This window comes from Plutella xylostella, chromosome 8 (genome assembly GCF_932276165.1).
Source record: "Plutella xylostella chromosome 8, ilPluXylo3.1, whole genome shotgun sequence".
Lineage (NCBI taxonomy): Eukaryota > Metazoa > Arthropoda > Insecta > Lepidoptera > Plutellidae > Plutella > Plutella xylostella.
In genome coordinates this window covers 7,981,908-8,009,028 of record NC_063988.1, presented here as the reverse complement: position 1 = coordinate 8,009,028, position 27,121 = coordinate 7,981,908, and the positions used below count along the sequence as shown (strand labels likewise).

At 40.3% G+C, this 27,121-nt stretch overlaps 2 protein-coding genes across 2 annotated transcripts; one reads left to right on the top strand and one right to left on the bottom strand.

Moving 5' to 3' along the window:
* On the top strand, positions 1 to 5,363 carry LOC105393788 (leucine-rich repeat-containing protein 40). Its single transcript, XM_038114752.2, has 4 exons — positions 1 to 632; positions 3,641 to 3,791; positions 4,110 to 4,649; positions 5,026 to 5,363. Exons 1-4 carry the CDS (start codon positions 224 to 226, stop codon positions 5,165 to 5,167), a joined length of 1,242 nt encoding a protein of 413 aa, XP_037970680.2. The 5' UTR covers positions 1 to 223; the 3' UTR covers positions 5,168 to 5,363.
* Positions 5,359 to 27,121, bottom strand: LOC105393784 (PAN2-PAN3 deadenylation complex catalytic subunit PAN2). The gene is made up of 22 exons (XM_048622341.1): positions 26,857 to 27,121; positions 26,268 to 26,434; positions 25,881 to 26,050; positions 25,524 to 25,644; positions 24,726 to 24,925; positions 23,307 to 23,520; positions 22,090 to 22,229; positions 20,898 to 21,050; positions 20,391 to 20,487; positions 20,185 to 20,280; positions 19,698 to 19,817; positions 19,005 to 19,086; positions 18,379 to 18,536; positions 17,723 to 18,011; positions 11,034 to 11,179; positions 10,540 to 10,712; positions 9,988 to 10,072; positions 9,732 to 9,823; positions 8,546 to 8,669; positions 8,026 to 8,228; positions 7,332 to 7,463; positions 5,359 to 7,054 (listed from the first exon to the last, which is right to left on the bottom strand). Exons 1-21 carry the CDS (start codon positions 26,906 to 26,908, stop codon positions 7,364 to 7,366), a joined length of 2,982 nt encoding a protein of 993 aa, XP_048478298.1. The 5' UTR covers positions 26,909 to 27,121; the 3' UTR covers positions 5,359 to 7,054; positions 7,332 to 7,363.

Below are 27,121 nucleotides of genomic sequence, written 5' to 3'. Positions count from 1 at the left end.
GCGAGTTACTACAAGCGTTGCAGTGTTCAGCAGTCGGGAATCGGGATAGCGACGAGAGATCCGCTTTTGATAAATACGCGGGAATGTAACCTGTATATTTCAGCTGAAAGTTTCACCTGGGTGTATGAAAACTAAGTGCGCGAAATATATCGTATAAAGACACGTTTAAAAATTATCACGTCTCTTTTTACATAGAAATTTTTAAAAAGATGTTCAGTTTAGAATGAGTGATAAAAACAGTGACAGAATGAACTACCCGTTCACAGTGCTGCACTGGAACTACCGTGGCTTCACAGAGTTCCCTCTACAGCAGCTCCGAGGCGAGGAGACAGATATCACCGATATTTATTTAAAAGAGAATCTCATTTCGCGTCTGCCGACAGATATTGGAAGATTGGAGCGGCTAGAGAGTTTGTATTTGAGCGGGAACGATATAACCGAGTTGCCGTGTGAAATAGCCAAGTTGCAATGTCTGAAGTGTTTGGATGTGAGCGGGAACCGACTTAAGCGTGTGCCCGAGGTGATAGGCGACGTGCGCGGCCTCAAGTTCCTTATATTGGATGATAACGAGCTGACGGAACTGCCTCTCCGATTGAACGAGCTGCGAGGATTGCGATATCTGTCGGTTTGTGGTAAATATTGATGAGATTAGTTCTGTTCTGTGTGCGTGTTGGTTTAGATTTTAGATTAGTAGGGTTTTGAAAGTGAGTAGGTAGTTACTCGTCTCGTCTCAGGGTAAAGCAATGGTAATAAATCGCTTACTTAGGTAGGTAATTACCTAACTACTTAATCAATAATTATTTATGGATAAATATGATTGGAGAGAGTGTTGTGGTTGTGGTGTAAAGCAGGTACTTGGGAGAGGCCTTATGGCCAGCAGAGAACCATTTAGTTAGGTACGGGCTGAAGATTGATAAACATACCTAGTACCGTTAATTTAAATACCCAAGATGACTCTTACAAGACTTTTTGTATTTCAAAATATTTATGTCATAGGTTACTTAGTTACTATAACTTAAAAACTGAAAAGTGTGTAAACAAGTAGGTATTATACCTAAAGTAACGTGGCTGCGAGCACTGCTGAAAGTCTGACATTGATAAAACTCATTTCTTTTCCCATTTTTCTTCTAAGCTAATATTTTCGTCCCTTACCCGAGTTTGAGGGATGTTATTTTCCTTAAGAAATTGATTGCAAACGGTCACGGCATGCGACTACTACAGTCTACATCATTAATTATTAAGCCTTGTTTTTGTAGCAGGATAAATTCACTTTCACATTCATACTATAGATAGATATTCATAGTAGGAGAGTAGGTACCTATAGGTTCTACCTTTTTTGGCATAAGATTTTTTTGCCTAATCTCGTATTGCATAGTAACGTTTGGTCAAAGTCTCGTTACGCCGAAAATCGTATGGCATAAATCTCGTTTAGTAAAAAGTTATTTCGCATAACATTGTTAAGCCTAATAATGGTATGGCCAAATCTTGAATAGCCTAATAATGCTATGGCATAGGTTTATACAAAGTAATAATATTCGTTTGGCTTTAACTTTGACGGAGCGTCTCCCTACATAGCGCAAACTGGTGCCTTGTATTGTTTCCGCTGTTTGGAAAACGCTCCGCTCCGCTTCGCTGCGCTCCGCTTTGGTTTTGATGAAAATGTGCACCTAACACGCTCCTCCTCGCTTTGCTCGTCGTCGCACCTATTTTTAGGTTTCGATCTCATGGGGTTTGTAATAATTATATTGGTCGTTAACTTTCGATTTTTTGATCATACAATATCGTGATTTTCGGGATGTAGGAGAAAAATACCACAATTTGTACATTTATTACATACTTAATATATTATTTATGAAGATAACATTAGGAGAAACAAGATTATACATAGGTATAGACGAACATAAATTTGAGCAAACGAAACTTAGGTGTTTAAAGATTGTGCCTAAAGAGTTTTAGACGAAACGAGCCTTATGCCACATAAGTCTTGGCAAAGTGATGGTTCGGCCAAAAAAGTTTAGACGATACGAGTTATGCGAAATGAGTTTTGGTCAATAAAGATTATGCCAGATGAGCGGAACCCGTACCTATAACCTGCACTTTATTCCATTGTTATTAGATTTACAAATCTAAACCAAACAATGGAAGGTTATTGCCTTTATATTTATAAAACACCACTTATCAATACAGAAACATAATATTTATGTTGAAAACGCCAGAATATGATTTTCAAAATTTCCTTCTCGAATAAAGGGTGTTCTTCCCAAACAAAGCTTTACCTAGTTTGTGTCTGACAGATTATTTAGCACACGTCACCCTCCAACGCACTTCCTAAACTTTGACTAAACTGACGTTATGCCCAAGTAACTAGCATGGCAAGTTCAGCCACAAGGAAAAGCTGTGTTTATGAACGTAATGTGAGAAGTTTTAAATATGAAAATAAGAATAGTATTACATAATTATTATTATGATTATTAGGAAAAATTTGTGTCTATGGACATAAGTACTTAGCTAATCTTTTCTGAGATGAATGCTTGTTTTAACTATGATTTTCGGATTCAAAATGTATTGAATTTGACCCTAATTACTTCGTAAATGTATCTTCGTTTTGACTTCGCGATTCTTCCTCTGTGTGAAACTCAAACATAACAAAAGTTCCCAAGACGCTTCTTTATTATTCTATCCCTACTATTCCCTACCAACTGTTCGTCTAGAAACTATATAGCATCTCGGTAATAAATCGCCTTTACTGTTTCCTCAGTGATTTGTTTGGCCCAGTTCAAGTTTATCACCCATTTTAGTATCGGATCGAACCCTTATTGCATAACACTGTTTTCCTATGTAATATTAGGTAGCGTTTCTGGATAACTGGGCCCGTATTGTCGAATAAGTACAATCTATGTACCTACTTATATAGCTATCACTTTCGCTGTATTCATAGAATTTGTAACAGTCGGTTTGCAAGAGGTTTACAAAGGGACAACATGATAAGAACACGGATTTCGACTTTTGACTGTTCTTGTTTCGCACTTTTAGGAATGATTCGATATTTTTTTAAAGTGACTGTGATATAATACCATTGTATCTACATCATGTAACTTAGTTAGAGAATAACCCGCCTGGTTATTTACGATTTACGAGTATGGAAACTCTGAACTGATGTTTCGTGTCTATTAATTTGGCTGACTTTAGACTTCCATTTTGAGTCTGCAGATGAAGTTTTGGGTTTATTAGCGATTGTTGTAGCGAGATATAAGCTATTAATAACGATGAAATTGTTATGTACCTAGATACATGCAACTAACGTTATTTTGGATAGATGGGTAACAGTTAGGCTGAATATTCGGTAGTAAAGCGGAGTGTAGATTTACATCATTTTATGCATAGGTAATAGGTATAGGAAGGTACGTTGTTAGGTATATAAATGCGAAGAAAAATATAAAAGAGCAGTTACAAAGGCCAAGTAAAGATTTCAACATTAGAATTTTACTTCATAGGTTCGAATGGTGAAATTGTATATGTACTCGTATAGTGGTCACATTGAAGTATAAACTAGCGTACAGTAATATTAATTCAATGAGTGGTCAGTGTGCCAGTCTGAAAGTAATCCTGTACATAACAACTAATTAACTATTATTTTCAGACAACAAACTGCGCTGGCTGCCACAAAAGCCGGTGTACAACTACCATCACTGCGAGTTCAGGTTCTGGAGGAACACCGACCTGAAGACCATTCCCTACTCCCTGTGGTTCCACATGCTGAGGGACCAGCAGACCAGGAGCTTGAATATAGGGTAGGTCACAGGGGGATGCTCTTTATCATCATCAGCCCGTCATTATCCACTGGACCTATAAACCTTTCTCAAGGAGAAGGAGCGCTATAATCTGCGCATAGACATCCAAACGTGCTTATCCCTTTACCTATTATAAAAAGTATCAATTATCAATAACTTAACAACATTTTTTGCTAAAATTTCTGCTGCCACATCGTTTGTCATGTACGTATCTTGGCTTTTATATCTATATTTCATATAAAACCTTTAAGTACTTATCTGTTTACCTACAAAATACCGTTCTGTCATACATACCTGAAACCTGTCGATCCATTCCAGATGTCTGAGCGTGCCCCAGTTCCAACACCTGCTGCTCCACGGGCGGTGCCGGCTGAAGCTCCAGCACAACTCCAGGGTATGGGAGGTGGACGTGGAATGCCCTCCCCACCACACCAACATCGAGGAGAGAGGCCCCACCACCCCCCCTAGCTTACTAGAACTCAGCATGAGAAAGACCTATACAATTATTAAGGACATAGCTAACAAATTATCGGAAGAATGCCTTAGTGTGTACTCGGAACGGAGTTATGATGAAGAGAATAATAATGACACAAAACATTGCAAGGAAGAAACGATTGTAGACAATAATGTGGATATTACTTATACGAGTAGAGAGTTGAATTGTAATGTAACGCATAGAAAGGATAGGCCGAAAGCCAAGTTAAAGTATTATGCTCCGGCTGATGTTTTGGATGAATATTTTGATTTTGTGCCCGCTGTTCTGAAGGTGGATTTGAAGACTGGGCCTGTTTCTTGCTGTGAAAATGTTAAATGCAGAAAACCCATGTTCGATTTTGTTACGTACGAGTTTTGTCTCGGGTAAGTAATTTTGTATTTCCGCGAAGCTTTTATAAATATTTCCGCAGCTTTATTATTATGACAAGAATAAAGCTACATTTTGAATTTCTTCAGTTAGTATAATAAAAAATATATTCATGTTACTCTGTTAGTAATTAGTTACAAAGCACTATCGAGATAGGTAAACATTTACGGAATGCTAAAAGAGAATGTAGGAACAAAATTTAATAAATCACCCAAGTATTTGTTTCAAGCTAAACAACGTAAGTTTCATACCGTTACTATTCATATCTAATTTAAAGAAATATTCGCAATGAACATCAAAGGTAACTTTTCGCTACTACAGATATTGACTTTCACATTTCCTAATAGTAATTTGTGCCCTTATTTTTTTCAGGAAAATCGTCCTTATCGACAATATAGAAGACGTGATATTGAGTGCCGCCTTCTGCTCCCAATCCTGTGCAAATGTTTGGAAAGGGGGCAAAACCAACACCATTATACCGTGGTCACTGAGTCCACAGTATATCTCTTTTTAAAGGCAAGGCAAAGACACAGCGATTATTTATTGACTTAGGTTTGTTATTTTTATGTTAGGATTTTTGTTGAATGTAACTTTTTGATTTGAATAATTTATAGGTCTGTACCTAAATGTAAATATTATACTTAAAATGATTTGATGTTGTTGCTGTAACCAGGATAGTATTTACAAACAAATTAAAAGACGTAATAATATTTAAAATGATTTTATTTCATAAGATTAAAAAACCAGCCACCACAATGATCGTTTCAAAGAATAATTTATTTGAGAATCAGGAAAATGCTGTTTTATATAAAATATAGTTAAACAGTCTTTAAAAACAAAAGAAAAGAACGTATCTGATTTCACTTCCCATTCGTATTTCTTTGACAGCTGAGTATTAATGAAAAATAAAATCGATTCGATCACAACCAACGGAAAGAGCAAAATGACATAGATACTTCCTTACTTTATATTAGCAACATTTATTGTAAAATTTCCCATAAAAATATATATAGCAACAATCAGAACTTGATGATTTTAACATGATAGTTGAGATCATAAATTTTAGGCTAAAAGGCTACGGTAGTACTTAGTAAATTCAATACTAACGGCAAATATTTGTTCTCTATTTCTCTTTAACTGTCTTTCATTATAATCTGTCTCTTTTTGTGGTCTACCGAGCAGCATGCATTTATTAAGTACTGATCAGTTCATTATTTTCTACTGTGTCTGCTGTCAGTTGTTATATCTTCGGAAGACTATTTGGTGTGTTGGTAATGGCGTGAAACACACATCCTATAAACAATTCACTGTATACGTAGATTATAGGCCTCCTCCAAGATCTCCATTCTCCATGCTTGACAGCCGTATAAAATATATCATACAGCACAAATATTGAATATCCAAAATATCTGTCTTTAAACTAATATCTGCCCCGGCCGGCATAAAACCTGGGACCCAGGGTCGGATATACTAATCAATACGCCATCAGGGCGTAAAGGCCACGTGATATTCACTTCCACTGTAAGTATATTTTAGTTTCCACCTGTTATGCGGAAATCTCATTGGACATTACCGTGCGGTAAGTGTACTGTGTAAATAGGTATTTAAGGTCTTGACGCAAATTCTTTTACTCGCATCTCAGTTTTGTGTTGACGCTAAGTATCGATAGGTATTGCGATAAAATCTGTTGAAAATGGTAATAGACTTTACTTATCAGTATATTATTTCACTATAGTAATATGTACCTATATATTCTCATTTGTAAACTGTGCAACTGACAACAGACACGAGAAAACAGCACAAAACGTATACATAACATCTTTAGGCAGGCATCTATTAGACGTGCACAGCACGTCTGAACGGAGAATGCACCAAACACTTCCTCAATTCGTTTTCACTTCACATTTAAATCTAACACTATAAATAAACCGATTGTCATTTTATTTCGCATCTTAAAATTAGAGCAAAGCGTTCACTTTTTGGATTAAAATCCGCATTTACAACTTACCCGTTTTAATATCCAACAACCGAAAATTTCCATCACTCATAGGAATACTCCTACCATGGATAGACAAATCTCTCAGCTACCGCTACACGCATTCGTTAACGACGTCGATAAACTCCTTTCATGCGCGTTCAACCAATCACTTTCATTTATGGCCAATCGCAATATACTCAAGTTTATCTACGTGGATAACTAACCCGTGCAGCGGCAGCAGTTGTTGGATATAGCAACGGCTATTGCTGTAGGTGTCATGGCGGCCTGATAGGGGGGAAGTAGACGTACTGTCACCCAAACAAGGGGGGCGCTGGCAGCCGGGTCACGATAGGGAAGCCGAAGGTTGGTGCCGCCCGAAGAATGTAGTGCAGGGGATGCATTCTGAACAGGTCAAGTATGCTCCTGGAAAGAAATGTGTATGTTAGTAGTGAAAATACTGACGGCTTCATACGTAAGATAAGTCAGATCGTGGATGTTTATAGGGCTATATTTAGGGCTTAGTTTCACCACTTTTATGGAATGGTACTCATTCAAAAACGGCGATACGGCTCGCGACCTATGGTACGTGACGTGAGTACAAATGTACGGCGAAAAGCGGTTGACTCTAACTACCCCTTCGGGGATTACAGTCGTGAACATATGTATGTATGTATGTAGTATATAGTATACATGTACTTACGGCTGCACTGGGGGCGGCACTGGCGGCGTGTGCTAGCAGCGAGTGAGGGCGCGGCTCGTGTAGAACAGCACGCTCGGAGTCTTCCACCACCACGCGCACTGCACCGCCTCGTCTATTGTGACTGGGTATATGCTGGAAGAGAGAAGATGGTTAGTAGTTACAGTATTTAATTGACACTGGGTATATGCTGGAAGAGATGAAGAGGGTTAGTAGTTATTACAGTGGGGTTGATAACAAGCGCAGATAAAGAAACAAAGAAGTGGTAGTAAGAAGGCGTAATGACTCTTCTTCTTCTTTTTCTTAGCCATTTTCAACCTCAGAGGTGTAGGCATCCCCGGTCTATGCCACTCATTTCAAGCTTGGACTATATACATTTGCTGACTGTAATGACTCTAATGACAGATATGTAGCGTGGCAGCATGAATTCGTTCGCCATTTTCTTATTATTTTTTTAGGCACGTACTAGTGTTAGGCCGCGTTCACGACACCAGCTGGCGGAACGGGCGGTGCGGTAAATATTAGTCGTTTCTCTGTGGCCGCCGCTCCACCCGCTGGGGTCGTGAACGCGCCCTACATAACCTCACTTTTGAAGTTAAAGACACATAGTTATACAAAACTTTAGGATCAGTCTGAGATGATTGATCATAAACCAGCGTTTGGTAAGTATTTAAAACCACGTTATTATTACACGTACCTAAGATCATTGATCATGAACCAGCTAGTCTCCCCGTCGGCCTGCGTCTGCACATACGCCACTAAGTGTTTAGGGTTCTCCTCCACACACACCACGGCGGCTGATAGTAGATATTCCTCTTCCGCCTCCGTTATTACCGGCTTCTTTCTGGACGAGCTGTCGGTTTTTGAAGGTGATTGGTGCGGCTCTGGGTTGTCTTCGCACTGTTTGGCATGGAATAGAATAATTAAGCTTTTTAGGTGGTCTATTATTGAGGTAGGTTCTGAGTACATGAAGGTAGTAGTTTTTAGACGGATTTATATTGAGCTATATTGTGAAGGAATTTTAAAAGTGGAGGGTAAAACGGGATTGATTTTTGGGAAGATGCAGGAAGTATAAAGTATTACATCTTTTAAAGCATAAGAAATTATTTAGTTTGTTGGATAAGTGGACCTGCATTTGAGCAGTTCTGTGATATAATTTCATGTGGTTGTTGTTGTTTATTATACCTACGCAAATACTACTAGCAATTCTAAAATACCTTATCATTGATGACAATTTCCCCGTCGGCGGACAGTCGTATCGTGAGCGAGGTCGGCAGGACGCAGTTCGATTCCCGCGTCGGACTCATGTTCGCCGTGGGGGACTGTGATGACGACCCTGGCCTAAGAATACAGAAAATATTAGTTTAAAAGTATGCTTTCAGGCTGTAGTGAAAACTTTTTTTAAAGTCAGAAATAGGTCACACACTTTTGTTGAACGACGTTGAAATTACAATGACGGTGGTCCAGATTGTCAATTTTTGCAGTCGTACTCGTACATACAGTTCTCCCATATTAATAATGCACATGCAAATCTTCGCAAACTGTCGTATTCCCGGAAACACCCGAATCATTGAATCGTAAAAGCACTTGCATTTTTATTCTTGTTCGAAAGAAATAGTAGTCAATATCATGTGACACATAATCGAAAACAATTTGGGCGGTCGGTGGCTGTCAACGATCAGTCAAAGGTCTCAAGGTCAAGATCAGTTTTACTTTTGTGGAATTATAAAGAGCTGCAATTACACATCGTTCTTGTTATTTTTTTCAAATGTGAATTTAATTTCGACTTTAATTATTTTAGACGACGCCATATTATGAGGCACATTTAAGAATAAAATATACGTCACATTGATAGACTTCACTTAGCCAATAAAGCCACACCCAAAAGACCAAGTTGTAATTGTTATTATAATTGTGAATGATCAGCGCTGTAAATACTTTTGAACTGAGATTTTAATGTAAACCTGTGTTTTAAATCCATATTTCTTCTTCTAACATAAACCTTGTGTTATTCAAACCTTATTTCATCCATATTAACATCAGCTTGAGCAAGACATTTGAAAAGTACTGTAACATTTTCGAAGTAAATTTTAATATTATGACAATATTATGAATTATCGACTCAAATTTCGTTATTGATAAATCAATATCTCTTTTAGCACCAAACACATAAATTAAAAAAAAATGCATGAAGAAAATGCACCTAACCACTCTAAATACATATCTAAATACATGGCGTTCGGAAATACGACCGTTGCCGAACAATGGCGAAGATTTCTATGCGCATTATCAATTTTGGGGAACTGTACATAAGTACGGTGGTTGTAATTTCGGCTGTTGTAAGTCACAATGAAAGCAAACATGGAGGTTATTTAATGGACTGTAAATTGGTATATACTTTACCTGTCAGGATGTTTGAATCTACACCCCGGCCGCGCGCAGTGCAGTCCATATCTACAAGGTTTTTGACTGCCACCTCTTTTCACACCTTCGGGCTGAAAACAAACGCAAGATTTAGTTGTAGATAGTATCTCCAATATGTATATTCTTCTTCTTCGTTGACTAACACTAAAGATGGATTAGCTTATCAGATTAGTTGGTACTTGGCAGCTTTTTTAGGATAGTTCAACTATCCTATCACACTATTAATGGGACTCACCATTTCCTTCTGTGCTCCTCTCGACCAGTACGCCTTTTCATGCGCTGTAACGCCGCCGCAATTTATAGATAATATTGGAGGTAGTCTGAAATAAATGTAAAGATGTGAGTACATAAACACATTTCAATATTTCTAAGGAGACTATAGTATAGAGATACAAGCGATATAAGCCCGTATCCCCACTACCTAGTGACGCAAGCGGCCTGCGCCCTGCGCAGTTCACTAAATAACAGGCTAAAGATAGAGACAATATTAGCACGTATCTCTAATACCTAATCGACGCAAACAGGTTTCAAGGTTGTGAACCGCTCTGACTATAGATGCAGACGATACTAGTACGCATCCCCACTACCTATTGACAGAAGTGCTGTCAAGTCAAATCACTGGATACAGGTCCACCAACCCGCACTAGCCCCGCGTGGTGGACTAGGCCTATAACCCTTCCTTCATTATAAGGCGACCCGTGCCACAGCAGTAGGGACGTAATGAGTCGTGACGATGATGATGAAAGGGGTTATAGGTACACAAGGTTAGCCCTTATTCCCAGTATACCTAGTGACGCGAGTGGCCTGCGCGGTGGGGCTGAACCGGCGGCACTGCTCGCACCACGCCGGCGTGTTGCGGCGACTGCTCAGCGCGTTCTGTAGTAACGTCGCGAAGCAACAGCGGCCCGGGGTCAGCGGGTATTGGAGGAGGCACGCCAGGGCTACGGACTCGCGTTCTTCCTGGGGGAAAGAGAATAATATGTAATCAAATAGACACTGTATGATTGGGATATATTTTTGATAGAAAGTGGTGTATACAGATGAGGCCCCATTGGGACCAACGCTACCAATGGGACCTAGTTATAAAGATTTATTCACTTACCATTTTACACAATCGTTTTATCCTTTACGTTAAATGTGAACACTCCAAGTTAGAGAGCTAGGTTATTAAGTAAAGTGTCGGATCTTTAGCAAAAGTCCCGGACATGGAGGTTTCCCAGTTATCCAGCACCCAGTTCATGCAGGTTTTACTGTATTGTGTATAATAATCATTCACCATACCTCCTTATTACACTTGAGACATCTGTTCAGCTGGTGTCGCCCGATCGCGAACAGCTGTGAAATGTCCGACTCTTCTCTATCGGCTTGTCTTATTGGAAGCTCTATGTTATCACAGTTATCACTTGGCTCAGGGGTATTGAGGGCGGCTGGAATACGAAAGAAAAAATTACACGAAATTGTATTATGTATTATCAGAAAGAACATAATTAAATTTACAATACAATACAATACAATACAAAACACTTTATTTGCACCAAGAACAAAAATTACAAAAAAAACAAAACTTAAAAATAAAACAGTACAAAGAGGCGGCCTTATTGCTTATAGCAATCTCTACCAGACAACCTTTGGATAAAAGAGAGTAAGTCTATATGATTGTGAGGTAGTTGTGGTGCAAGTATATATATACATAAAATATATACTACTTAAACAGTACATACACTAAATAAATAAATAAATAAATAAATAAAAAAACAACAACAAATAAATATCTAATAACTATATGTCGGAAACGGACGTCAACTGTCGTGCCACCTAGCGGAGTCTCTGCGAAACAAGTGACAATGGGAACGCCAGCGCCTCTAGTGGCGCTCGACGGAGTCTAGATGGTGGGGGACGACGGCGACGTAGAGTCGAGTGAGTCGGTACTTGACCGTCGTTCTGCGCACACGTCTAGAAACTGTCCCGCGTTTCTCTTACTTAGTGACATTACGTTACCCTTTCTGTGTTTTGGCTTGCTGTGTGATTGTTAAGTGTTATTGTGTTGTGTAACTGTGCTATAATTAAACGGAGTGATTATTCAAAGTGACTTTTCTTAAAATCGCCATTCCTACGCCTACGAAACACGATGTCGGACAATCCTGACACCCAGCCACCCCAGGAACGTGCACCTGCTCCACCCCCGCTTCCGACATCAGAAGTGGGATCAGAAGACGCCACCCCACGTGCTTCACACCACGACACGAACGACGAAAAATGGCAGAAGCTTCTAGAAAAACAGAATCGGAATTTCCTGACGCTTGTTCGAGCTATGAAGACACCTTCGTCGTCGACCGAGCTGAGGTTACCCGATTTCAATCCCAGTAAATCCGATGTCGACGCACGTTCTTGGATGTCGACTGCGGACCTGTGCGTTAACGACGAGAATCTGCAAGGCGCACGGCTTATGGTTGCCTTGAGTCGTGCTCTGAAAGTGAAGCCTGCGGTCACTTGCTTCCACTACCAGAGCCAGGGACACTACGCATCCAGCTGCCCAAAGTGTCGCAGACAGGACCAGGATGCTGCCAGTGGAGGAGCGAGTGGATCCGGTGCAGCCAAGGAGAAGAGGGTCGATCTATGCGTAGTGAGCGCGCCTGCTGGGATGTTGCATTAATCTGGTGAGCTGTTTTCGTTTAAACTATGACTGTAGTTTCAAAGTTTAGAGGCTATATGTTTCATTACGTGGATGAGGTTAGTGTGACCGGTACTGTGGAATTATTTTCGAGGTTCGAGTCCTGGAACTGTTGCTGCCAGACTGTTGACTTTAAAAAAAAAAAAAAAGGTTATGACATGGAGGTTGATCAAAATCCTGAGCTTAAGTTAAGTAGGGTTATGAACATGCGTCCATGACCTCATTAGGTAAATCTCCGAAAGTTGATTCCCTATTTTTTAATCATGATCTTTTTTTTTATGCTAAGTAATGATGAAGCAATCGATTGAATTGTGTGTTTCTGTGGTGTGTCTTGCTCAATTGTTTAATGCCAGTGGATGGAAGTGGTAGTAGCAGACTAACACTGGATGGAAGTGTTAGTGAGTGCCGGATGGAGGCACTGGAATGACACCGGATGGAGGTGTGCATTCGTGATGAGTACTTGGGTAACCGTATGAAGGTTGCCGGACAAGTGAGCAAGGACCATTGGTAATCAGATCCTGATCCGTGTTTTTCTTTAGTACAGAGTTAAAGATAGTGGATTAGCTTTCGAGTATTGATTTGTTTTGTCTGATACTGTTCAAGTTAAAGCTTCATAGTTCATCAGTGTGATGAATGCAGAGTTCATCAGCCCACTGCTTTCTTCCCTGACTAGGTCAGGACTGGCCGAGTAAAATTCAGTTACTGCGGTTGTTTTTCTTTCTTTCCAGATAACTCACACGAGGACGTGTGAGATGACATGATGGCCGTGTCGCAGCGTTGGCAGACAAACACCGCATCGATGTTGATTGCAGTAGAGACCAGTGGCAACAAATCATGGCAAGATGCTCTAGGTGAAGTAGAACTTGCAATTAATTGTACCTTGAACCGCGTTACAAAGGCTTCACCACTGGAGTTACTTATCGGTAAAGTCGCAAGACCGTTGTCGTTGATGTGTAGTGAGGTTGATAACGAAGTCAATATTGAAAGCGTTCGCGAAACTGCGTCAGAGAATATTCAGAGGAGTGCTGACCAGTGGCGGCTGGTGCCTCAGATACCCGGTGGTGCACTTTATGGGTTTAGTAAATTTTGGAAGAAAAATAGATTAGGTACCTATTACAATTGGAAGTAAAAAAATTATAAGTATATTTTACCTTATTTATATTTTAAATCCATTCTGCGTTCCTTTTTTGACGCGAAATTGCTTCTCCGCCGAAACGAAAACAACACACGGAAAGCAAAATGAAGCATTTAGTCTCCCACATCCACATAACCATTTCTTTTTATTGTACATTTCACTTTTGAAAATTCAGGTATAAGTTTAATTTTTTGTTTTGCAAATTTGCACTCCTGTTTTAAGATGAGAAAGAAAAGGCCGAGGCGGCCCAGCAGATTTAATGTCCAGTCTATTTTGAAATGTCCTATTGCTTTTTATGAAGTCCATATTGTATTTTGCACTCATTTTCACTCACACACACACATACACACTCACGAACGAAATATTTACTACTTTCTTAGTTAATAAGTAATTAGAGTAACAAATTAATGGGGACTACCGTTTTTTTGCTCACCAGTTGGCGCCACTGTCGACTGAGGTAAAGAGGTACCATAGCTGTCAAATTTATCAAAGGCGACTTTATCAAATTGGCGCCAAATAAAGTTTTTAAATCTTGAATCTTATAAGCTTAATAATTATAAAATAACTATCATCATATCGAGTTACTATGCCGCAATGTTGTTCAGATCCGTTATATTGGGAAAGAAAAGGAGGACATATGTTACCAAGTGATAAAACTGTTCTAAAACAGTGGCTTGTGAAATAATTATTATCCGATAATCTCGTGTTTGTGAAAATCATTATAACCAATTTCAGAAAGAACATAATGTAAATAAGGATTAGGCATTTAATAAATACACTAAAAATAAAAGAATTACACACTGATTTAACTTTTATTTATCCTCTCCGTTTAAACACACTGCTATACAAAAAATATAACACATTAGTAATCCACACAATGAATGCTGGTTGAGTTGTTAGTTGAAACTTAATAATGGTAGTATAGTATACTAAGTATTCTATTATTTGTGGGGGTGTCAGTACCTGCACCTGGCTCACTCGAATGGAGCCTTTGTCCATGTCCGCCTTAAGGTCTAAACTCCACTCCTAAGCTTGGACCATTTCCTACCACACTGGTCCTCTGCAGGTTGGTGGGTTCGAAAATCTAGATATGCAGGTTTTATCACGATGTTTTCATTCACCGTAAGAGCGATGGTATGTACGGTGGCCTGCGCCTAAAAGTATACAGGCGGCGATTTTAAAATAGCGATCTCAAGCTCACATGCTGCTCAAGCACATCCACATAAACACCACTGCTACACACATCACACACAACACATCCCCGGATTTATAACAGATGTAGCTGGTCCCTTCATCATCAGGGATCGCTATTTTAAAAACTCCGCCTGTATACTTTTAGGCGCAGGCCACCGTACACTGTACATAAATTCCAAAGTAGTTACTCATTGGTGACAATATCTAGATCTGGAGTTTCATTTTTAGTGTTTACACTGCTATACAAAGTTTCTTTAGGGCACTCAACAGTATACACTGAATCATTTTGTTGTATGATGCTGTCCTCTACGTTAACAACCAAGTTACTGTTACGGTCATAGTCTTGGTGTCTGTAAAAAGCAAAAACATAGCTGTTACCTAAGCAAACAAGCATACATTTCGTAAAAAATAAGTTTGTAAACAGTAAACAAACTAACCTCTGAATTAGCTGCTATTTGAGACCGCTTATTTATGCGCCTCTTTTCCTTAATTCAGCTTTCAAAGCGTGCACATTCATCGATAAATAATCCATATTTGCGATAATTTCGCGAAAAGAGATCACTTTTCAACAGGGAAATGAACGAAAATATAATTTATCACGAAGCCCGCCAAACAAATTATATGAAAAGTAAAATGTCACCTAACCTCAGTCGACACCAGCGCCCCTAGCGGCAAATTCACACGCGTTACTCCCCATTACGTATTCGCGCGCGAAAGGTGAAACTGCGACAATGACATGACAAGTGCATCGTTCGTAGGTCACGCCACCGGACAAGGCCACCGCCCGCGCCTCCCGTCCCGAGTCCCGTGGCGTCATTCGTATGATTTCGGCAATTTCCGGTCGCGTGCGGCGCACGAATTTATCCTAGAACTGCATACAGTTTGTACTGAGCATCTTCCGTCTCACGCGCCGGGCGATTTCCATCCTGTTTCATACTATGTGTAGGAACTCGCCCCGTGCGATAATCCGAGCGCACGAGGCCGTTTTTGTTCAAGCAAAAATAAGATCTAATTTTTTCGCAGTAGAAATCAAAATAGGCCAGCTCGATTTAATTTAACTCGTAACGTTCGAATGATTTATGTAATTTCTGTTTAGGGTAGGTATTACGGTTGTTATATTGGTATTTTTGTGAAGTTTTCTTTAGACGTACCTAGTACCTACATAGTAGAATGGTATAGGAAGAAGGAAGGTACATATTTAGAAGGTTTTTAAATGGTAGTGCGTTGCACGGGCGCACTTAAGGTGCAGCCGCCACTGGTGCTGACTACGATAAGACTCGTTTTGATAGAACTAAGGCCAAAGTAGTGAATTTTGAGATTGGTGATTTTGTTTTGCTAGAAAATGAAGAGCGAAATCAAACTAAACTAGACGCAAAATTTAAAGGTCCTTTTAAAGTAATCGAGGTCTTAGATGGTGATCGTTATCGACTAAAGGCTTTAAATTCAAAACGAACTTACAAATATGCTCACGATAGGTTAAGAAAGATGCCAGCGAGCGATGTACCAATCAGTATTGACGATGATGTAGACTATGTAGAGAATGATGAAGATTGAGTTTGGGTGGATTCGAGTGGTTACTATCGACCGTATTAATTCGACTTAACCAGTAGCTGAACCGAGGTAAGAGAGAGAGTGGATGTAGAGCTCGTGCTCGTGTAAGGCTCTGGTTGTAGTCGTGGTCTTGTGTGACCGTAGCGTGTGATACACGCGTGCAATCCACATGAGGTGGAGGTGCGTCTTTGAGTTCGGTTTGGATTAACCGTGGTGATAGGTGATTACTCGAATGAAGTCGAATGGTGTATCAGAATAACTCAATGTGATGATATTTTTGTTTGTGATTGGTAAACTGATGAACAAGTGCACGTCAAATCTTATGTACCTAGGTAACTACCTAGGTACATAAGATTTGACGTGCACTAGTTGTGTCTGTGTGTAAATTTGTGTTAGTGCTGATACTGTTGATTGAATAAAGTTTGATTCTGACTTATGAGATTTCAGAAGATGAGAGATGACAGAGACAGAGAGAGACTTTTAGTTAGTTTTTTTTAAATGTCAGGAAGATTGGCCGAGCTGGGTTACTCTCAGAAAATGTTTCTTTCACAGAATGACACACGAGGGCGTGTGCCAGCAGGATGGCCGTGTCGGAAACGGACGTCAACTGTCGTGCCACCTAGCGGAGTCTCTGCGAAACAAGTGACAATGGGAACGCCAGCGCCTCTAGTGGCGCTCGACGGAGTCTAGATGGTGGGGGACGACGTAGAGTCGAGTGAGTCGGTACTTGACCGTCGTTCTGCGCACACGTCTAGAAACTGTCCCGCGTTTCTCTTACTTAGTGACATTACGTTACCCTTTCTGTGTTTTGGCTTGCTGTGTGATTGTTAAGTGTTATTGTGTTGTGTAACTGTGCTATAATTAAACGGAGTGATTATTCAAAGTGACTTTTCTTAAAATCGCCATTCCTACGCCTACGAAACACGATGTCGGACAATCCTGACACCCAGCCACCCCAGGAACGTGCACCTGCTCCACCCCCGCTTCCGACATATATATATCATATATATATACCTATAATATACTTACATAAATAATACACATTACATAATATTATATTCAACTAGTTAGTCAGTGACTGTAGGTAGTGCAATTTGACCCTTTCTTTGAAAGAGGCCACAGATGGTGCACGTCTAATTTCTTCAGGAAGAGCATTCCAGAGAACCACTGATTTCGTCGTAAAGGAGTCACCGTAGAAGTCAGTTAATATTTCAGTCAATTTAATATTTTTTTTTCTCTATCTACATAATCCAGTAAAATTGTCGGAGGACAAGCACGCGGTAGCAATCTTCAAATCCGATAGTTCTGATTGTTTCCACTTTTTTTATGATCATGAAAAAATTCAAATCTACATACTATACTACAATAACAATAAACCAAAACTAAAGCGAAAGGTGGCTTGTAAATTAGGAAACAAACCTTCTTCCGTCGACGGCCCATTAGTCAACGGCCAACCATCCTCTTTGCCCTCAACAGGACTATTATCAAACTCAGTCGGCCCGAGAAACTCAAGCTCGGAACAATTATACTCTTCCACGTTGCCATTCATATGCGGCGTTGCCACACTTCCCGTGTGGTTCAATGTGGCGTTGCCAACTTGGGCCTTGGGAGGGCTGTTTGCGTTTTGTGCGCGGATTAGCTCCTTCTCTTTCTTTCTCGTTTCTAGTATTTCGTAGTGCATTTGGTGGAGGATGAAACGGTTCCAGCTCTGGAAAGAGATATTTGTTATTATTATTTCATTATGAAGTGATTATCTAAAAATGCAAAATATCCTTAATTAATGTAAAGAGCAACTTACTGCTAGTTTTAATAACTTCATCTACCGATGAGCGGTAGTTACTTTCATACTATTTTGACACATTAAAATTACTACCTGTCAAAATTGTATGGAAGTAACTAACAGTCATTGGTAGATAGAGTAATTGAAACTCTCAGTAAATTTAGCAGGCAATGACAGCCCTAAAGCCACTGATTCAGGGACCGTTCGGAATGCTCGCTTGAGGTTCATCAATAGAACAAATATAACCCACATTACTAAGCCGAGCAATCAATAACAATCTGTGTCTAATCCTCACCTGTATAAGAGCAACCAAATCGACCCTAGGATCGGGTCCTCTCTCCGGCAATATCAGCCCCAACGCCGCCGCCTCGGGCACCGTTCGGAAAGCTCGCAGGAAGTTGGTCGCCTGGCACGGCGCGCCGCCCGACGTGTCTAGCATACGGAACAGGAAACCTGGTGGTAAAGAGTGGGGGCTGTAGTGGTTTCTGAATGTCAGTGTGAGCTGGATGATATGAGCTGTATCTATGAAAAAGTACATCTGACATTAATGGCGGCAAAAGGTTTTAGTAAAGAGCGTGTGATACGAATAAAGTGGTAAATTTCCTTTACGATACACCTCAAATAACTAGATATAATAAGTATGATAGGTATATTTATTATTATGATTTCTTTTTGTTCGGTTTTTCATGACTTTAATCTGTGTTTCAGACATGTGGTTCATGTGGTCAATTTTAAGAAGAAAGTACAGTGATTAAAATTAAGTGCCGCCGATAAATAGAGATATCCAATTAAAATATAGATAAAATAAGTAGGTTCCATAAACAATCAAAATATATAGTACTAGCGGATAAAAAAATAAAATACATACGTTCCACAGTGCAAAGTCTTCATTGTAAGCAGTAATAGCTATTGTATAGTCACCTAGTTCACAGCTCAGACAGAACTCTTTGGCGCAAGTGTGCGCTAACAGTGTGGCTTTCACTGGACGTGTATAGTAAAGGACCTGCAAACAATTGTGGGCCTGGTCTCAGAGATGGCTTGGTTTTGTCTTGAAGCGGGTAGTGTGATTTAGTCGGTAAGTTGAATAGGGATGCAAACATAGTGATAGTAGGAAGATGAAGAAGAAATAGCACAGACCATATAAGCAAGACACAACATAATATGCGAATTTTTGTATGAAAAATCTTAACGGCATAAAATGGTTGGCATGGAGAGGCAGCCTTGTTTTCATTGGTTCGTTCAAGGCCATGATATAAGTTACAATGTCATCACTGCCGAATCTACCAATGACAGCGACGCGGCTTATATGCTAAATATAGTAGGTATAATGTTGTGAAATGTATTTTTGTGCCAGATATTCAGGTTATATGGTCTGTTTTGGCCATAAAAAGAACTGCCAGTTATTTTACTTTCATTCCTATTTGCATTTCGGTTTCACAGCTATAAATTTTGAAGACAAGACTGGAGGTAATAAGTACTATCGCAGGGTAATACAAAAACCATGGAGCTAATAATCTTACAGAACAGACAAAGTACTTAACTAATAACCATAGAGCTAATAATAAATAATCTCACAGAATAGACAAAGCACTACTTGTGTCCCGCTTGAATTACCTGCAGCATGGGGTTGCAGTAGGAGTTGGGAAGGGTGGCCTCGAGCGTCGGGAACCCGGTCTTGTTGTGGTTCTCTACGTCTGGGTCGGTGGGACCCTGTTTCGGGAAGCGTGGGTCTGCCTGTAAAAGGATATGGGATTTTAGGCCGTGGAATGAAGGTCCAAAATCAGAGGGGTACTTAAACTTATTTAACTTTCCAGCTAGGTATATTGGTCTGGAAGAGATTGCTTTTAGCGATAAGACCGCCATTTGTGCATTTCTGTCATTTAAGTTAGACTTAAGTTTTTTTTATGGTGTACAAATAAAGTTTATTGTATTGTATATTGAAATGAAACTATGCTATTCAATCTTACATTAGGGTGCCTGGAAGGAGACTGCCCGATTTGCGTATCCACCTGTATGATTGTCACTGATTTGACAGGCTAGTCTTTTCACTACTTTCAGCTATTGTGTTTGGATAATACAACATATTAATAAGTTAACTTACTTTTTGATAATGCTTAGGAATTGGTTGGCAATATAACCTGACATCATTATTTTTAGCTGCGTTTAAATCTTCTAGCGTATCCTCTACATAAGGTATCTGAAATTAAAAACACATCCGTAAATTGACAACACTTTATGTAAATGTATAGATTCTAAAATACCCGTAGGAATTCCATAGTGTTATATTCTATATGAAGTATTTCTTACCTCATTTCTTCTTCTTGTCCTAGGGTTAGGAGCGTAACCGATAGGACCTTGCATTTTCATTGTCTTTAGGACTTCTGGGTCGATAGGCCTGGGTTTCCTAAATATGTAACATAAATTATGTAAGAGTGAGAGAACACAACAGCAATCGAAAGAAATGTATTTTCTTTCTATTATTATACTATTATTCTTTCAAATTTTAGTCTTTACATTATGAATGAATGAATGACTGTATACTTTATTGACAGAAAAAAATTATGTAAAGTATACATAAGTTGAACAAGTTAATAAAGAATTTACATTGTTACCTAAACTGGGCTCATCACCTGTGCTTTAAAAATTATATATTTGTTGGCTTTATAACTCCGGTAAATAAAGAAACAGTATGAAAATGCCGGCCATAACATAAGCGTCTGTAGGATGGAGATTCATAGACCTACGATTACAACGAGATATCATGTTCTTCACTTAATTTCCATACAATTTCTTTTACACAGAAGTTTTACCAACCTGTAAATCTTCTTGAAGAATTCCTCGGGCAATTCGTTGAACCACTTGTTGCTAGTGGTGAGCGGCGGGAGGGGAATACTGGAGTACTGGAATGTGGTGTCGTTGAAACCGGCGAACGGGTGATTGGGCGCTTGGTCCGCGAATTCGGTCTCTCTGAAAAAATAATTAAGAAAATGAACTGGTACATAATTTACAAAAAAAATCATTAGAAGAGACTTTGGTCACAGAAGATGACAACCATAACACGGATATGGTCGGCATAATATTTCGTAAGTTATCGCCATTTATGGAATCTAGTGTCTGACTTAGCTAACGTTGCAACAGAAACACTAATACCGTGGCAATTCGATACTATGTATAATGTATATACAATGTTGAGTTTTAGAAGTAAAAATATGGAAAAAGGACAGCGCCAACATAGTCACTGTAGAGGTTTGAAAATCTTATAATCGCTGCACAGTTCATTTAGGGTTACCGGCTAACGAAAAAAGTTCCATCTTTTAGCCCTTGCAAAGCGTTGTCGCACTCTATCCATCTCCCTCTTTACCATTTCATTATCGCTCTACCAAAAACAAACCCAAGTTACCTGGAAAAGGTATTAAACACGGGGTCAGTATTGTGCTGCGGTGAGAACAGGTGCAGATGGCCGGCCTGATCCCCGAACACGAGCGCCTGGCTCGAGCTGGACACGTCATTTACAATACTAAACTTATATTACAGCTATCAGTTAACGAAAAAAAGTCCCATCTTTTAGCCCTTGCAAAGCGTTGTCGAACTCTGTACACTTACTTACTTACTCAGTTCATTCGCCGCTCTCACAAAAAACTACCCAACTTACCTGGAGAAGGTTTTACACACGGGGTCAGTATTATGCTGCGGTGAGAACAGGTGCAGGTGGCCCGCCTGGTCGCCGAAATTTCTTTGTAAGTAATTCTTTTTACTCTTCTTCATTTACAATCCTAAACTTATTTCACAGCCAACAGAAAAAAGTTCCATCTTTTAGCCCTTGCAAAGCGTTGTCGCACTCTATACATGTCCCTTTTTGCCATTTCCTTCGTCGCTCTACAAGGTTGCCTGTAAGAGATCTCTCTTAGCCATAAGTCCGCCTATTGATCAATGCTCCTAGTTTATAAATAACTATTATTTGCCAAACCAATAAAGTTATATTCCACTAAAAACAACCCCAACATACCTGGAGAAGGTATTAAACACGGGGTCAGTGTTATGCTGCGGTGAGAACAGGTGCAGATGGCCGGCCTGGTCCCCGAACACGAGCGCCTGGCTCGAGCTGGACACGTCCATCACTGTGCAGAGCGAGCTTTGGGTGTCTACCTGTAGGGGGGAATTATAGGGTTAATGTTAAGATAATTTATATGGTGGATGTAAACGGTGAGTTATAAACACGAGGATTGAGGCGTTCGGAAGTAAAGCCTTTTGATAGACTGAACGCCCTTATATTGCCCCCATTTAATAATGATGCTTTGATTTCTCCTAGACAACTTCACTATAGCGAGGGCGCCATAACGATCGAGCGGCATAGCGCGCAACAATAGCGTCGTTCGGTATGGTTGTGTTCAAATCGCACTACAAAAGGACCTAAAAAGTGCCTTCTGTGAATTCAAGTAACATAACCTGAAATACTTCATAGTCCTCCTGAAAACCTGTAGCGGAGATGACGTCGATAAGAGAGCATTTAGAGCGCGACAATGTTGCAATAGACCAATACCAACCAAGCGACATAGCGACTAATGACATCGCTCGGTTTTGACGTATCTGTAGTTAGTTACATACCTCATAATACCTCAATATGGCTTCGCTCGCTATTCCTACGGTAGGTTTAGTTACCTGGAACACCTTATAATCCTCCTGATTGACCCTCAATATAACAGAGCTGCGCGGCATAGCGACCAATGGCGTTGCTTATAGTTACCTGGAACACCTCATAGTCCTCCTGATTGCCCCTCAGTACAGCGGAGCGCCCGTCGCCCGCCAGCGCGACGGCGCGGCCGCTGAACGCCGGCAGGAAGTGCAGCAGCAGCGGCGGCGACGCGCGTCTCTAGCACTGCCTGTATACTGATGCTCTAGATTGTTCTATAGGAGGTACGCACCTGGATAGCTACATAATGCTTTTGACAGCGCCAGTATAGCGACGGTAGCTATAACAGCGCATTTAAAGCCCGACCGACATACCGACCAATTGTGTCGCTCTAGTACCTACTGTCTACTGCTGCTCTATATTGATCTATAGATACGCACCTGGATAGCTTCATAATGGTTATGACAGCTTCAATATAGCGACGGAGGCTATATAAGAGTGCATTTAGAGCGTGTCAATGCCGCAATAGACCAATAGCAAGCAAGCGGCATAGCGCGCACCAATGGCGTCGCCTCGCCAATATAGTTACATACCTGGAACACCTCATAGTCCTCCTGATTGACCCTCAATATAGCGGCATGTCCGTCGCCGGCGACAGCGACGGCGCGGCCGCTGAACGCCGGCAGGAAGTGCAGAAGCAGCGGCGGCGACGGCGTGTGTCGCCACGCGCCGCCCGACGCCCCGCCGCGGAGGCGACGCACGTCCCACACGACGACGTAGGGCTCGGCCACTGCTGCGCCGTTTGTGCTGGGGAGGGTGGAAAGAGGTAAATTAGGACTTTGTGAAATATAGCTGTCAAATCGGTACAGTGAGTCAAAAGTAACTCATGCGGTCATCCTGAAAAACTTAAAACATACGATTTTTGGAATTTTGACTTACTCTTTTTGGAATGCAAGCTCAAAGTTAATAAAATGAAACACAGGAAAAACTCTATTATTGAGAGCAGTATTTCACCTACCTTCAGCATTAAGAGTTGACCTATTTTTAAAACACTACCTATAGTTTTCTGAACAAATATTATTAAGAACTAAACTCACTCATGCGTAAATCCAGCAGTAATAAGCAGATCCCCCTGCATATCCAAGTCAGACAAACACGCAGTATGAGCGCGGAACGAGTGCTCCGCCGCCCCGGGGCAGCGTAAGTCTCGGAGGCAGACGGAGCCGCGGGCGCTGCCTTACTTACCTTCAGCATTCAGTGTTGACCTATTGTTATAACACTACGTGTAGTTTTCTGAACAAATACACTCACGGGCAATGAAAAGGTTCCACAGAGAAAAGCACCAAATTACTCCTAAACGGAAAAAGCTAGCTTAAGGACGCCTTCTGCAACGTTGAAGTACATTTAACAGAGCATCCAGATATTACCAACTAAAAACGGTAATATTTTGTTCAAATTTTATATTAAATGTACAATTTTATATTAACGGGCAATGAAACAGTTCCACTCACAAAATTCCGAATTCAAAATATCCGAATATTTTCTAAATATTCGGACCTGCATATCCAAGTCCGACAGACACGCAGTATGGGCCCGGAACGAGTGCTCCGCCGCGCCGGGGCAGCGTAAGTCTCGGAGGCAGACGACGCACGCCACTCGAACAACTCTGTTATTTCCTTGGTCAGAGCAGTATTTCACCTACCTTTAGCATTCGTTGTTGACCTATTGTTAAAATTCTACCTATGGTTTTCTTAAACTCACTCGTGCGTAAACCCAGCAGTAATAAGCAAGTCCCCCTGCATATCCAAGTCGGACAGACACGCAGTATGGGCCCGGAAGGAGTGTTCTGCCGCGCCGGGGCAGCGCAAGTCTCGGAGGCAGACAGACGCCACTCGAACAACTATGTTATTTCCTTGTTCAAAGCAGTATTTGACCTACCTTTAGCATTCATAGTGACCTATGGTTATAATACTACCTATAATTTTCTTTATAAATAGTATTACTAAACTCACTCATGCGTAAACCCAGCAGTTATAAGCAAGTCCCCCTGCATGTCCAAGTCCGACAGACACGCAGTATGGGCCCTGAAGGAATGTTCCGCCGCGCCGGGGCACCGTAAGTCTCGGAGACAGACGGAGCCGCGAGCGCTGCCGCAAGCCACGGTGGAGCCTCCGCCGCTGCGCAGCACCGCGCAGCCCTCTTCGGGGATTGGCTGTGGAGGGGGGAAGGTGAAGAAATTATTGACAGTAAAGGCTTCGTCAAACAAAAAGCGTTAATAGCGCGCGTCAGAGCGCTTAAGGTGAAAAGTGTGCGCGGGGACGAGGGGCGAGCGAGTAACATCCCCGCCCCCCTCGTCCCCGCGCACACTTTTCTGCCGGGCACAACTCACAAAATTACGCTCGTGTGGCCTCACCCTAACTTGACGCCGCGCTAAGATGTGTTGTACTGCGATGGTAAAATACCGTGAAACAAAGCGCCAGCGCTAGCAGTACGCAACACATTACTTATGCTCTAACGCGCGCTAGTAACGCTTTCTGTTTGATGAAGCCTTAATAATCAACAAAAAACTTTTAAGAAGGATGCAATAGGAGCTTTCTTGATATTTATAACTTACACAAATCAACTGTGTACAAAATAAAGTTTCAAAGATGAAATTTATTATGGTGATAAGTATCCCAGAGAAGAAACATTAGTAGGATTATATTAGGATGACAGGGCCGCTTTACTTTCTAGCTGAATAGTTAAATTACTTGTAAGTATGATGTCTGTAAGTACTTTACTTTAAAATAAATGATTCCAACAGTACTTACAATGACAGTCTCTACCATTTTGGTAATATCTAAATCTATAAGTTTGTCTTGGTGACCTCCCATCATGAGGTTTGTGGGACTCGCTTGGTAAAGACACTGCATATCAGTCATGTTTGGAGATCTGTAAGAGAAATAATTGTACTACAAAATGTGTAAATCTGTTCAGGTTACTTTATACAGGAATTTAAATTGAAAACCTTAGCAAAAAATAGCTAGAATTGTCTTAAAAGGATCATGTATTTGAAATCAAAATATACTGCTGGGTAAGTTGGGTAAGTCAATCAGTTATTCTACTTTTATACATATTGCTGAATTTATTTTTCATGAAGAATCATAACATAGCACTAGCTAACTTACTTAAAGGTATGTTTTGGTAACCCTCTTCTGATCTGATGTCTCAAAGAAGTCTTTGTCAAAGCAAAGATTCCCGACTCATGTGTTACTATATCCCGCACTTCTTCAGATTCATGGACTTGGAATGAAGTGTACTTCTGCATGGTAGGGCCGTAGTATGATGTCACATGACCCTGGAAAGTAGCATAGAAATAAGGAAAATAGATTGATCTGCCAAAACATGGGAAATTAGTTCTATAGTGTTTTTCAGCTTTTAAGATTTATTTTTTGTAATAATATTATCCTGGCTTATTTGATGAATTTATTTTTGAGTAAGTATACAAAATAATTACAATATCATCTTTAATCCATTATAGCATGCATAGGCAGAAGCATTATCTTAAATCTTACCCCTTGATTGCCCATCCAAATGAGTTCCTCATTCTTATCAAAGACCACTGCAGAGACGCCGAACCTATCACCTCCATCCACCAGCACAGTATTCCTGGTCTCGTACTCTGCTTCTCTCTGTCCTGGCATCCTGTATGGAGCCACATACTCAGTAGCATAGTGGGAATCTGAGAATTGAAAATAAGCATTATTGAATGGCAATGCACTTGGTAGTTGTAGATTAGCATGTCATGACTTGATGGTTTCCATTGATAGATTTGGTAGACAGAGGTAGGCTTATAAATTATGGTAGAAAATGAAGTTGATAACTTTGAATTAAATTTAATTTGCATTTCCAGAATGAAGCTACCTACATTTTCAAAATTAGTAACAACCACTTTATTATATGAAAGAAATATTTTGAACAAGGTGACCCACTAACCAAAAACCTAACGATGGGTACCAAATAGGACTATGCTTGCTATCTATGCCAGAAGCAACTCAACCAAACATCAGAATTTATAACGAAAATAATGCTTTTATGGAAACCATGACAAGTGCACCCAATTATACTCACCTTACCTACGAAGAATATATGAGTAAAACTTACCGGTCATAAGATGCTCAGAGGGCATACAAAGATCAGAATAGTGGTACTCCATGTTGACTCTAATGGCTTTATAAACGTTTTGTTAAAACCATAACTGTACAACATCAAACCTTAATAACAAAAAAACATGATAACACACATCTTGACCGCTTTATCGACATTGTAATAATTGTTTAGCAAACAAAATACCGTAATAAAAAGACGAGTAAACTAAAAAAATCGTAAGGCCATCTCGTCACCAAAACAAAACGTCAACGTCAAACAA